Source organism: Ovis aries, chromosome 3 (assembly GCF_016772045.2).
Source record: "Ovis aries strain OAR_USU_Benz2616 breed Rambouillet chromosome 3, ARS-UI_Ramb_v3.0, whole genome shotgun sequence".
NCBI classification, from domain to species: domain Eukaryota; kingdom Metazoa; phylum Chordata; class Mammalia; order Artiodactyla; family Bovidae; genus Ovis; species Ovis aries.
Genome location: NC_056056.1, coordinates 171,775,076 through 171,789,952, shown reverse-complemented (window position 1 = coordinate 171,789,952; position 14,877 = coordinate 171,775,076). Strand labels below are relative to the sequence as shown.

The 14,877-nt window shown below is 41.6% G+C and overlaps 1 protein-coding gene across 13 annotated transcripts in view; it reads left to right on the top strand.

Annotated features, from left to right (window-relative positions):
• Positions 1-14,877, top strand: part of IGF1 (insulin like growth factor 1) — an 80,443-nt gene that overhangs the window by 57,365 nt on the left and 8,201 nt on the right. For 7 of the 13 annotated variants that reach the window (XM_042245225.1, XM_042245223.1, XM_042245222.1 and 4 more), the window contains 2 exons: positions 1,109-1,290; positions 2,761-3,274. In XM_042245225.1, the coding sequence (XP_042101159.1) occupies positions 1,109-1,290; positions 2,761-2,922 (344 nt within the window). In that variant the 3' untranslated portion in view covers positions 2,923-3,274. Of the gene's footprint in view, positions 1-1,108; positions 1,291-2,760; positions 3,275-14,877 lie in introns of those variants that run through there. The other 6 variants (XM_060411609.1, XM_060411608.1, XM_012159642.4 and 3 more) reach the window with 1 other exon arrangement.

The following is a 14,877-nucleotide window of genomic DNA, read 5'->3' as shown; positions in this document are numbered from 1 at the left end:
TTTAGTTTCGTATAACTTGTTTTGCCCTCTTTTTAATTCTAGAGCCAGGAAAAGTGTGTCCAAGTCAAAACAAAACAAAACAGAATCAAACTAAAACCTACTTGCCAAATAAAGAGGCCTAATTGATTTGCAAATATCAAAAGAAATTTGATTCATGGTGTTCCCTCTGGGCAATCAGAATCAAATGAAAGGTAGACATTTAGTTCATTCTTAGTCTAGTGATTATTCTATAAGAAAACAGAGCTAATGGTTCTGATCCCTCTAAGGTGATAGAAGAAGTCCTATAACACTGGTATTGTTATCAGTTCAAGTTCCAAAGCTTCTAGATGTGGTCAGTAGCAATGCTGTCTCTTCATAGACCCTATATGATCCTAGAAAGTGATGTTCAAAGCAAACTAACGTATATTTAGGATCCAGTAGATGTCAAGTGATGCACTTAGTACTTTTAATACAGTATGCCATGTAATCCTTAAGCGATCATTAGAAAGAACATATTAACTCTCCTTTACAAATGGGTAAACTGAGGCCCAGGAAACTTAAATGACTTGTCATTTGTTTATGTCATTCCCATCTCTGAGTCTAGGTTTCCACATCAGTTAAGTGATGAGACCTTCCCAGATTTAAAACCTCTTTGATTTTCAGTCTGATGTTATAATGGAAGCAGATAAGACAAAGAACAAACACTCGAGCCATCCTATGCACAAAAACCATGCAGATTTGCTAAAAAGATTAAGAAAATGGAAAACATGATCTTTTAATTAATTTTCCTAGCAGTCTCTCAATTAAGCCAATATATAAGGAGAGGTGAGGATTGGGCATAGACAAGACCCTCGACTACAGGTGGCTAAGAATTTGAGGACAATTAATACAAATAAATGAATGATGAATGAGCTATTGCCAATGAGAGTGGCACTGACTGCTGGAGATATACTGGAATCTGGGAAAATCTGGGAGGGTCAAGAGTTGTCGGAGGAGCTTCAAAAGAAGACTAACTTATGAAGGTGTGGGTTGACATGGTGTGGGGAGAGGAGTTTTCAGGGGCTGGGTGTAGCAGTGAACACCGCCTATTATCCCACTCTAAAACTAGGCCTCTCTCTGATCTGCACAGACAAGCCCACGGGGTACGGCTCGAGCAGTCGGAGGGCGCCCCAGACAGGAATCGTGGATGAGTGCTGCTTCCGGAGCTGTGATCTGAGGAGGCTGGAGATGTACTGTGCGCCTCTCAAGGCCGCCAAGTCGGCCCGCTCAGTCCGTGCCCAGCGCCACACCGACATGCCCAAGGCTCAGAAGGTAAGCCCACCAGGGGCGGCGGTGAGGGTCGGCCATCTTCGCGAGATCTGAGTTATGTGGTTGTAGCAACTTAGCAGCAGCAGCATCTGAATAGTAATTCATACCCTAATAGACTTCTGGCTCATAGGGTCAAAAGAGCTCCATTCTCCCCTGAGAGGTTCATCTTTTCTGTCACTCCACATTATAAATTCTCCCTTCCACCGCTGTGGCCCATCTGATCACCAGAAGATGGTGGAGAAGAGTGACTAAACCTGGGCTTTGGCATCAGACAAAACTGGGATCCTAGCTTTTCCAATCACCAGCTGAGAGCCCTTGGCCAAATAATGCAGCCTCCCAAGGCTTTGCTGATGAAACTCTCAGTAAAGATGGGATAGCAGTACCATTTACCTCATCAGGTCATTAATGTGCCTGCAATGCTTTCCACACTGGACAAAATAACTGTCAGACAAGTGTTAAGCTCTGTCATAACTGTATGAACAAAGCATGTGACCTTTCAAGTCCTGATATTCTGTAAACATGCAAAGAAAAATAACACTCTAAAATTGGAACTAATAGAAATTCACATTTAGTGGCAAACACAAAGAATAAAATAGAAATTTCAGTTTGGCTCTAAGAACAGCAAGAAAATTCTAACGATCAAAATCTGCAGGTGTCAGTACTAAGAGCGAGACTTTAAACAAGCCTTAGAGGTACTGTCTATGCCATCAAAAATATGTAAATCATCTGACCTGATGCACATTGATCACTTGATAAACCTTTGTTGAGTGAGTGAATACATGGGTGAACAATTGTATGTAAGTGATTACATTTTCGTCACTAAGTAGAAAGAATGAGAACTAAAGAGAAGGTGAAGAAAATGAGGAAGAATGAATAAGGAAAGTTAAATGCTCTCAGATTTCCCTGTGGACTCTCTTGAAAAACAACCAACTAGTGGTTTTAATCTTTGGAGTTAAAACTAGCATCGTGCAGAGGGCACATGATAAGAGATCAAGAAGCTCCTAATGACACCTTGGCTGCTTTCTGGTCCTCATTTGCAGCTGAGGCTGGAACAGGGGCCTTAGCAGAGATGTGACCCCAGGGAGCCACCCTGAGTGATGGAAAGGGACTGGGCACAATATGATTCAGAGAGAACACAGGAGCCAGTCGATGTGTCAGGGAGCAAGCCCCACATACCTTTTAGGGGAATGTGACTGGGAAGTGTGCTCAAGGTAAGCAGAGGCAGGTTAAATCTTTCTCTTTCCAGGTGACCCAATGCCTTTCAGTTTCTACTTTGGGAGGGGGTGGGTTGTGTCAGAGATGAGTCCATAAGTTCTGGAATGGCAGGTTTGATAGTGACTGAGGTCCAGACACCTCTCCAGCACCAGTGCTGTCTTCTGCATCTATGGAGCCAAGGCATGCAAAGGCTCTGGTCTTCCGGGACACCAAGGGGACCACCTGTTCTCAATGCAATTATTTTTGTGATGTTTACAGTATCAGCTCCCATCTACCAACAAGAAAATGAAGTCTCAGAGGAGAAGGAAAGGTGGGCCAAAGAAACATCCAGGAGGGGAACAGAAGGAGGGGACGGAAGCAAGTCAGCAGATGAAAGGGAAGATGAAAGAGCAGAGGAGAGAGACTGGAGCTAGAAACTGAACACAGGCAAGAAAGGAACACGGAGGAAAGAAAGACTAAGACAGAGGTGAGGAGGATGAGAGAGTAGCAGACAGCAAGAGAGAAAAGTGGGAGATGCTATAAAGGAAATGAAGAAAAGCAGGCCAGCTGGAGCTAGAGAACACATGAGACAGAAGGAGGAGAAGAAACCTGTTGTAGGAAGTGGCTGATAAACATGGAGAAATGGAAAAGTAACATATAATGCCTGAGAAAATCCAAAGACAGTGGCAAGAATGAAAACCTGAGCAAAAATCACAAAAGGGGGAAATAAAGCAATATTCCCTTCCCCATGGAAAAATAAGAATCAAAATAAAAATCAAGGTTTTTATATGCATTTTAATTTTTTGTGTGAATTTTACAAGAATTTCCATGTCAACAAATGTCCAGAGTTAAATATTAGCCCCAAATTTTCAGCAAGACTGAATTGTGTCATAAACATTCCCAGATTTCCTTCCCTACAGGGTGACTGGAGGCTGCATTTCTTAGTCAAGCTCAGGCCAAAGGGCACCCAGTATTTGCTTAAAGGCCCGTGAGGCCTGAGAGCTTACCTATGAAAGGAGGTCACTGAACTTTTTGTGTGTGCACTTTGGAATCAGATATAAAAGATGTATTAATGTGCTAGGGCTGCCTGAATAAAGTACCACACCACAGACTAGGTGGCTTACACAACAGAAATTCGTTTTCACACATTCCCGGAGGCGGGAAGTCCAAAGTCGGAGTATTGGCAGGATCAGTTCCTTCTGGGAGCTGTGAGCAAAGGATCTGTTTCAGGTCTCTTTCCTCCACTTGGAATTGGCCTTCTTTTCCCTGTGTTTTCACATCATCTTCCCTCTGTACAAATCTCTGTGCCCAGATTTCCTCTTCTTATAAGGACACTAGTTATACTGGATTAAAATATGATCATCATGATCTTATTTTCACTTAAGTTATCTGTGTAAAGACCCCGTCTCCAAATACAGTAACATTCTGAGGTACTAGGGGTTAGGGCTTCAACTTGTGGATTTGGGGTGGGGTGGGGGACACAAGTCAGCCCCAAACCAAAGACTCCTGATGTCTGACTACTGCCCTATGATTCCATCACCTATAAACTTCTCTCTCTCACACATGCCGACCCCCTCCCCCCTCCCCCTAGATATTTAGACCTGAAATCCTATGAGTTTATGTTCCATGAAATACCAAGGCCATGTTATGTTAGGGCTGCAAAAGGACTCAAATCATTTGCTTCAGTCCCTTCATTTTAAAGATAAGGATACTGAGATCTAGAAATGGCTGAAGGATGGCTGAAAATGGCTTGGTTTTTAAGCCACACCCTCTTTCTGGCCAGCAGAGAACAGCACAAAATCAACATGGACTAAGAAAGAATTCCAAAAGGAAAAGATGGGAGTGAATGAGAACAAAAGCACTCAATTTTCTTGAGGGTAAAGAAACACCAGGTAGAATCACAGAATATGAGTCTTAAAGATTTTCTTCCTTCAGTTTCCTTGATTTAAGTAGTAGGATTAGTATCTTCATAGATAATAAAGCAAAAAGTCTCAAGATCATTCAAATTGTGAATTATAAGAGCTAAGGGAGGATGCAAGAGAGAAGTGCTCAGCTAAGCAAATGACGGCACAGGGTAAGAAGATGATAAGCCAAACAGTGAAGCATTTCATCCAAATAGCCCACTTTGAAGATGTCAAGGTATAAAGGAACATCCTTTCTACTTGTCCTTCATGCCCCAGCCATGCTTTCTACTTCAGGGTTATCCTTTGTCTATGGTTCACTGAAAACCCAGGATATATGATATATAGATATGCCCAAGTCTCAAGCCAGGAGGAAAAATTATGATCACGAGCTTGTCACAGTATCGTATGGGAGCCAAAACATTGCTGTTGTGGTTGCAAAGTGGGTCCTGGCTTATCAGAAAAGATAAAAGCCAGGCTGGAGCCTGAGCCCATCTGGCCAGCCACCTTCTTCAGGAGACTGCCAGTTCTCCTGTTAATACATCTATGGTTTGGAACCAGGCTCAGGCATAAGCCTCAAGCATAAGCCAACACCTACTGTTTCTACCACCTGAGAGTAACCTACAAACTGAGATGGCTTTTCAAGGGACCACAGTTTGGCAGAAAAGTCAGTGTCCTGTGGGATTTCTTAGAGGATTATCCTTTCCCTTTTTCATTGATGATTGGATCAATGCCATTATAACACAGGGATAAATGACAATTATACCCAATAATGAACTTCATTCAAGAAAAAAGGCAAAGACCTTAAAAGGAAAAGAAAGCAATAAAACTTTCCAGTTAAAGAATGCTTCACCATCAAACTATTAGTTAAAACCCTGCTTCCCTGGTGGCTCAGACAGTAAAACATCTGCCTGCATTGCGGGAGACTGGGTTCGATCCCTGGGTCAGGAAGATCCCCTGGACAAGGAAATGGCAACCCACTCCAGTACTCTTGCCTGGAAAATTCCATGGATGGAGGAGTCTGGTGGACTACAGTCCATGGGGCTGCAAAGAGTTGGACAAAACTGAGCGACTTCACTTTCTTTCTTTCTTTTTGTAATGGGTTATATTAACTCTAAAGCAGTCATCTTGAATGCCTACATGTGATTTCTAAATAACATAAATTAAGTGAACAGAAAGAATCTATTGATGTCTTTCATCCCTTTTACTATTAGAAGAAGCACTAGTGATACATGGCATATAATGATGAATGAAAGGATGGATGGTCAAATGAGTGAGACGGGGAGGGGAAGCGTGGTAGGGAAATAGACCATAAAAGCTAAGTAGCACTGTGTATGTGTCAGACGATCAGTCACGTCTGACTCTTAGCAAACCCGTGGACTGTCGCCCACCAGGCTCCTCTGTCCGTGGAATTCTCCAGGCAAGAATACTGAAGTCGTTGGCCATTCCTTTCTCCAAGGGATCTTCCCAACCCAGGGAAGAAACCTAGGGTTCTTGCATTGCAGGTGGATTCTTTACTGTCTGAGCCACCAGGGAAGCACTGCTGAGATGAAATAATTCCTCTTGTCCTTGCCTAAGACGGTGATGCAAGTGCAGAGTAAACGAGGGAAGGCAGAGGAGCTGTGCTTGCACAAATTTTGCATGTTTGGAATTTCCTATACTCAAGCCAAGATTGAATTCATTCAAGGACTTATTGCTAAAGGTGGAAACCACCTGAGTGAGTACTGTATAGTGAACGTTACGTTCCCTATTTATCCCCTCAATGCTTTCTTGAAGTAGGCAGAGTATTCATTATAATTTAAAAGCCCTCTGTTTCAACTCTTTCTTTTAGGGCAAATTGATGATTGTGTGTAAAACTAACAGGAATATGTAAGGATTCATGATCCTTAAATTGTTGAAAAATATTTTTACTGAGTACCCACGATATGTAAACCTCTGTACAAGGCATGAAGGAGAATGATAAAGATAAGAGAGGCAATAAAACATAGTGGTTAAGAGTACAGAATCTAGACTCAGACTGCCTGGTTTCAGACCCTGGCTATCTCACTTAATAGCTGTATGTACTTGGGAAAATAATGTAATTTACCTGTACTTCAGATTCCTCATCTGCCAAATGGGAGTAATAATTGAATCTACCTCATAAGAGTTGTGAGGATTTATTGAGATTGTGTGTGTATGTACAAATATAAATTATAGTGTTTAAAATGGTACCTGGCACATAGTAAGCACTATTAAGGTTTTAGTTGATATTATTTTTCTTAGTTTTTAAAATTAGAGCCATCTGAAAAAGAAACAGGTCTCATCAAGTGGAAGTGAGTCCCCTGTCACCAAAAACTTCAAGCTTAAGCTTACCAACACTTTCCAGTGATGTGGTAGTGTCTTTCAAGCACATGATAAGAGAAAGAGAATTCAGTGACCTAAGACCCCTTCCAACCCAGAGAACCCCAGTTCTATGAATTATTCCAACTTCAGTGGAAGCTCGACTGTCCTGTATGAGGAACTGCTAACTTTTATTTTGAGGTTGTAGAAAAGAACTTTCAGAAAACCACCATTTTTCTCAACCAGTTAAAATCAAATGTAATATGTGTTTTCATTTCACAGTGCCTGAGGAAAATTTAATTGTAGCATGAACTCCAGCCCTTACTAGTTTAAAGTAAAATTGCCAAAATAAATAAAAATGTGGGATATTTCCGGGCTCACACAGCTTCCGGGACATTTCGGTTTCTAGGGCTGCCGATTCAGTGCCTCTCACAAGCATTTGATCTTCTTTCAAACATCTCTTGAAAACAAACAAAACCTCATACAGCTTCTCATGTGCGTGCTGTTAGGATGTAAGGGTGGAAAAGGAGGCAGAGAAAGCAGCTCCGGGAGAGCCCCTCCTCCCTCTCCCCTCCAACTCCTGACCCTCTCCCTCCCACCACTCACGGACAGGAAACAATGTTTTCCTAACTAACAAGGCTTGCCATTTCTCAAGTCCAGTTACACACCATGGAGGAAGATGAAGTCTGTTCTCTTTGCTTGCCTGTATGAAGGGAATAGGGCTTTGAGCAACGTTTATTAGACAACAGAGAGCTGACTTTCAATCCAGGACAAAACTGATAGTCTAGAGGTAAAGTGGAAGCCTTTGCTGACAATGAAAAGATAAATCATTTACAGTGATCTGTGGTGACCTAAATGGGACGGAAATCTAAAAGAGAGGGGATATGTGCATACATATAGCTGATTCACTTGGCTGTACAGTAAAAACTAACACAACATTATAAAGCAACTATACTCCAATAGAAAATAATTATAAAAAATGAAAATAAATTGTTTTAAAAGAAGCAGAGTGCCTTTACGAGTTTTTAAATATCTACTATAGAATTCTCCAGTGATTAAAAGCCCAGCTCCTGAATCCTTTGAAAATCAGTGACAATATGTATTGGCCTAGGCAAGATAAGTCCATTTTTAAAGAAGGACCAGGCAAGGTTAGGAAAAGTTTTTCAGTGGCCATTAAATTTCCAGATCTGCAAGGTGAAAATCAGTTTTTTCATCCTCAGAGCTCTAACTGAAATCTGAGTACCACTCCCTGATACTCATCTATTTAGGACTCCTTCTTTAATGGGACTGCTTTAACCCCCTTAAGGGGGGCTTCCCTGGTGGCTCAGATGGTAAAGAATCTGCCTGCAATACGGAAGACCTGGGTTCGATATCTGGGTCAGGAAGATCCCCTGGAGGAGGGCACGACAACCCACTCCAGTATTCTTGCCTGGAGAATTCCATGGACAGAGGAGCTAGTGGGCTATAGTCCATGAGGTCACAAAGAGTCAGACACAACTGAGCGACTAACACTTTAATACCCTTAGGGCTACCTTGTTTTTATCCTGCAACCAAAAGAGATGGTTTAGAAATATAGACTTACATTTAAACTCAAGTAGAGAGAAATGGAAATTGAGAACAGCAAGGAAGTTATGAGAGATGTGGGACAATGGGCATATGAGCTCATGTCTGGTACTAATAGAGAGCAGCAAAGAAACTTCTCACCACACTAGGAACTCAATCATAGCTCAGTGGGCTACTGCTCCATCAGTAATAAGAGCTAGAAAACATTTCCAAACATTCCCATCTATTTTATTCACTGATGAGATTATAGTTTTAAGATCCATTTGGTCAGAAAACTAAGTCTTGAAAAAGTGGAGGTTTGATAGAAATAAGAATGCTAAAGGTCCATCCAACTTTAATTCCAAATATCCTTGGTGGTAACTTACAATCTGTAGTTAACTACAGCAAATAGTTTTGGGAGAAAGAAGATTATTTTCTCTTTACTTGTGTGTGTGTGTGTGTGTGTGTGTGTGTGTGCGTGCACGTACACAGTGGGATTCACATGCCAGAATTTCTTACAAAATACTCTGTAAAATATATAAACATTCACATGGAGCTTTCTGTCTGGCCAGCTCCAAGAGGTCATGTAATCAAAGACCAGCCAGCTCTGCCATCCATGAAAATATGATGTGGTATTTTCACAGCTGTAGATGACAATTATGGCAAGACAAAAATTCTAAATGATTAGGAGTAAGACCATGGCAGGTTGAGGGTTAGATAAGGAATCCTACTGTAGACTTGAGAATATGTAATATTTATGTCACAGTCTGAGTGTGGCAAACTTGAATCATTCATAAGGCATTGGAGGACTAGAGAAAAATGAAAAATATAAAAGGGATCAATAAATACATAGGATTATTTTGTCAGTATTGATGGACCAAGGCCACTGTTGGGTGCTCTGGTTTGTCTCTGTCAATAATGATACTTGTTTCCTTCTTCCAAGAACACTAGGATGGAAGTAAAACTACTTTGGGCACAATTCTGATTTTTTTTAAACTGTATAAACACGTGAATTGTTCTTGCACCATTTTCTGTCTTGGAAAAGCACTGGCTGGCACCATACATGTTTACTTTTATATGCTGAAGACTCACGTCAACCTCCAACAGATGCAAATCGCTTTAACTCGTCGTAGTGTTATTTTGTTCATCCTAAAAGTTCAGAAAAGCCTTCCAAACTTGCAAAATTTCTCTCAATTCAGAGGAGGAAAATTCAGAACACAGTATTTGAATGTTCTGCCCAGATTTGTCACACACACAAAGCATGAGTGAAAGAGGGTAACACCCTTTCCGACTAATCTCTGAACTCATCACTATTGCATTGAAATGATACCAAAAGGTAACAACCTTGAGCCTCACATCTCTCCAGAATATTAGAATATAAATTACTGCATACATGAGTTTAAGGACTCCAACATATGTTTTATGTCAGATGAAACAATGCTATTTTGGAGGCTAAAGAGAAAAAAAATAATCAAATCCAGTTTTTAGGTAAAAATATGCTGAATCTTTAGCACATATCAGTGAAATTGCTAGAATCTGGTGTTTCACTTTTTTAAATACCACAACAGTTGAACCTTTCAGCAATTCCAAAATCAACTCCCTCTGGGAAAGATAGTGTGCTTAAAGTGTAGTTTTTTTGTTTTTTGGTTTTTTTTTAATTTAAAAATGTAACACAAACAGCTAACAAAACAGGCTGCCCATAAAATCAACAGCCTAAGCAGCCCTGGAGTATTTTACAATATCCTTCAAGACTATTAAAGGCAACATAAATAACTCTTGCCAGCAAGGGCAAATACCCTTCAGCTCTTTTTTCCCTTTCCTTTTTCTTTTTTCAGGCTTTTAAACCATTTTGGTAGTGATTTGTTACATCACAGACAAAAATACTTCAAACAGAGTCAGGTGGTATCCTTTGAAAAGTAAGGAATTGCCAAGACAGGATAATCTGTGAATAGTTACAGGATAAACACATTCCCTAAACTGGGGGGTTCCTAGGGATGGACCTGTCACTAGAAACAAGAGGTACGCGTCTGCTAGTGCATCAGTCAAGGGCACCCTGGGCACCCGGTAGGTAACTATTACCCCCCAATCAGAGAAAGGGCAGTACTCAAGCATGGGGTGTGCTCTCCCAACAGGAACTATTTCTAAAAAGGCAATAATAACAGCTGTTATTTATTAGGCACATGCCCTGAAGTAAAGGCTGTCACAAATCACCTCCTTAATCTTCACCATTAGCCTGAAGGGTAAATGTTATAATTATGCCCCCTCCCCCACTGTACGATTGGAAAACCTGGACTAAGGGGGCTAAATGTCTTGCCAAGGTCTTGCCCCAACAAGTGGTCAGACCAGAATCCAAACTCAAGATGGACTCCAGCATGTGAACTTCCCTGGTGGCTCAGACGGTAAAGCGTCTGTCTACAATGCTGGAGACCGGGGTTCGACTCCTGGGTCGAGAAGATCCCCTGGAGAAGGAAATGGCAATCCACTCCAGTACTACTGCCTGGAAAGCCCCATGGAGGGAGGAGCGTGGCAGGCTACAGTCCATGGGGTCGCGAAGAGTCAGACACGACTGAGCGACTTCACTCACTCACTCGCTTGCATGTGAACTATGCACTGCGCTCTCTCGTCTCCATCTCTTCACTGATACTGACTGTACTGCAATCTGCCAGCTGTAAGTTCCAAGACAGGACAGGGGCTCTGTGCTCAGCAAGAAGTAGGAAGCCATGTAAGGCTTGCTGTTAACCTGAACTCTATTCCACCACTCCTGCAGGAAATGCAAATCAATTTGACAAGCATTTCCTGGTTCACCACTTTGCTCACACATCCAAGGAGGACATAGAGGTGAAGAGGCCATGCTACCTGCCCTCAAGGAGTTTACTTTTTAGTGGGAAAGCAAACACTTAGCTAATTTATTCCACAACACATCAGTGCTCTAACAAAGGCAGACCCAGAGTGGATTCTGACAGCACAGAAGCCAGAACAGACAGCTGTTGCCATCAAATTCACAAACGAGAGCTAAACCAAGGGCCCTTGAAACAGCTGGCTCTCTTGCACACAACTACGGTAGGCAGATGTGTAAGAGTGATCACATGTAATCATAACAACATTATGAGGTGGGTTCTCTTACTCCCCCCCTTCATTTTACAGAACAGGAGACTGAGAAGGAGAGGACAACGTAACAATTGTCAAAGGTCACACAATTCTGTGTTGGAAGCTGGGATCCAAGCTAGGTATATAAATCCAGGTTCTCTGAGAAATATATATGATCCTGGGTTAAAGGAGCAAGGGTTTGATGAGGGGAAATACCCATGTGAAAAACAATAGGAGAGGGTCAGGGAAGCCTGAGCAAGCCAGCAGAAAGCAAGTGCAAGTCTGACCTCAGTGCAAGCGAGGAGGAGAGATGACTGGGGAGAAGCATCCTAGATGGCTGTACCGTCTAAAGAAAAATCAGCAAAGCCGCTGAGGAGTCCTTGAGCCAAAGATGGCCAATAAAGAAATCTTGGGTTTCCCCGAAATTAGGTCTGCCCTGATGTCCCCACTACACTCTTGAGCTATGGGAGGGGGCTGTGGAGCCCATCTACCATGCATGGTCAGAGGAGATGATCATGTTGGAAAAAATGTCTTTTCCCACCCTAACCACATAAAAGATAGAGTGAGGTCATTTCCAGAAAAACATAAATAGAAAGGGGGTTGGGCAGACCAACACTGTGCCCAGACTGTTACACCTATCTCCTTGCTGAAGAGGCAGTTACTCTACCAGGAGCATACATCTCTTGTCCTTTGGTTTTAAAAGTCACATCGCAGAGCACTGAGTTGACCCCATGACACTCACTCTACTTGGCTCCCAGAGATGAAAGACTGACCTCACTCTCCTGGAATTTGGACTTGTAATCCCCCAAAATAATGTGATATCAAAGTTGATAGTGAGACATTTAAATCATCATCCAATATTTCACATTTCTCCAGGCTAAGCCAGCAAAATAGCCAGGGCACATCCCTTTCAACAAGTTGACATCTGGGCCATCTCTTCAATCATCCATTGCCTTTTTTTTCTTTTTTTTTTTCCTATTTTGCCCTTTTTAGGAGAAAGTCAATGCTGAGTTAGAACTTTAGGCTGTACAATAGGCTATTAACATTCCATGATGGGCAGTATTTTCCCAGCATTTTTTATAGGGTTCCAGGCTTTTCTTAGAGTTTATGTCATACAATACTTAACTTGTTTGTAGTGGGTGGAGATGGAAACATAGTCTATTGAAAACATCACTGCTTCCTCTCTAAAATTTAAAGGGGCTATTATCATCCTTTTAGATTCTGCCTCTCAGGCAATGTCTCACAAAGATAGGCGGGGAGAAAATAAGGGCTTATCATATTCACAGGGTTAGCTTTTGCTAAATGAATATTGTGCTATTAGACCTCCATTAATAGCATACAAATGGAACTCAGCTCATACTGGGATAAGGGAGGGTACCCACTTCCCTAGTTTAGAGTCTTGCCTTACCCTCTAAACCAGCATCTGCCACCACCTGGGATCATGGGTACCTCATGACATTATCAGTTACTGTTACTGGAAAGAGACTTGGGTTTTGCAACACCAGATACTGGTCTACCTCTTTGGGAGGCACCGTGGTCGAGTATCTATCTGGTGAGCTCCAGGATCAGAAGCGACTGATACAAATCCCAAACATGGTTACATCTTCACTGTAAGAAATCAGGCATGTTGTTTTTTATTCATATTTCATGAAGGTAAAATGGGTAAGACACTAGTACCCATCTCTGAGAGAACTGTGAGAATCAAATAGGAAAATGTCTACAATTAGCACTTATAAGACAGTGACCAGCACATACACATGTTCAACTGGTAGAATTGTTATTCTTTTATGAAAATAATAGGTGGTTTTAGTTCTAGGTCTATCAGTTTGTTCCTATGTGACCTCAAGCAAGTCACTAAGTCTTCAGGAGCTTTAGATTGTGAATGATATCAATGCAAACAACGTCATCTCCTGAGGTTGTTGGGAGGATTCACGGAGATTACTGTATAAACTGTAAAATGTGTGCAAATTTTAATCAAGATAACTATTATTGCCATTGTTGTTAGCTCTCAGGGAACTTAAAAAGTTTGTGGACAGTTTTCCATTGGAAAACTAAGAGCTAGGATTGCCAAGAGAAAATGGGGGAATGTGAATGATCCCTTCATGGCATTTTCTAGCTTCCTATATATCTGTGTATGGCATACACTGTATTACTGTATAATAATGTATATCACAAATGAACCCCTATCAAACCTATTCCCTCATGAGTCAGTTAACCCTTCCTTCAGAGGGTATGTTTCCTCAGCCAACCCCAGTGAGCTTGAGGACCAACTTTTTTTTTTGGTAAATAATCTTACCTTCTCTGGTGTCAATAGGAAACAGTATTTACTCACTACTGTTTTTCTTTCAAAAATCTGTCTAGTTGCATACTAGACACAGTTTTAGCTGGTTTGTTTGTCTTGGACAGGCTGTTGAAGTGAAAAGTTTTTGCTTGGCTGAATGTGGGACAGTTTCATAACCCCTTCAAGAAGTGCACTGAAGGAGGGTGCCAGCTCCGACGGCTGCTTCTAGCATGCCTCCACTTGCCACCCATTGTCAAGTGTGGCCCGCGTCATTAAATTAAAACAATGAGCAAAGCAACAGATGCAACTGAGACTAAATCCCTGAGTGCTTTTGTTTTGTCACTGTCATTGTCTGCAACAAAGAAGTCACATGTGAGAGCCTGGGAAGAGAGCCAAATGCAAACCAGACGACATCCCAGCTGGTTCTGAATGGCCTCCATCATACGCCTGTGTGCATGGGAACCATGCTACTTGGAGCGGTGTCAGCTTTATCAAGTGAGCTTCTGCCCAGGACTTTGCTGTGATGCCGAGACAGACCCCGAAGAAACAGTCCAGAAGATCCCTCCACTCGGACTTCACACCTTCCACTTCTGCTTTGAGAGAAAAGAAAGAATCTCTGAATTGGGGAAAGGGATAAGATCTATATGGTTGGCCAAACTAACCTCAATCCTTTTTGCTACAGCAATCATGAATGTGAAGAGAGAGGTATAGAAGATACCTGAACTTTTTCATCTGGAAACCTGTGATTAATTTGGCTTGAGAAGAAGACTGGAGATTAAATACCTCATGTGCTTTCTTTTTACTTGTGACTGTTTCATTCTGGAGTATTTCCTTAGAATGGTCTTTATTCAGATTCTTTAAAATCCTTTTTCTAAGCTGTCATACCTTGTAAACAAAAAAGAGGTTAAAACCCAAATTAGGGTATTTTTAGTCCTGTTAATTAATTCGGTTATTAGTTTGATAGAGCAATAGTGTTCTTAATAATAGTGATCATGGGGGTTTGATGATCCATATACCATCAGCAGGGTCTATTGAGAACTGAACAGAAATATTTCAAGAAGTTTGGGACAATAGTATGTCTACTCTGTAGCTGCATATGTCTTTCTTCCATTTTCCAGAGAACTCCTTTAAGGAAGCAGAATAAGATGTAAGGTTAGAAATAAAAACTTTACCGGGAGCTTAACAGCAGAGGCTTTGTAGAGCAACAAGTGCATGTGAGGTGACCCTGGTAAAAGCTATATGATATTAGAGGGGAAAGTGCCAGGA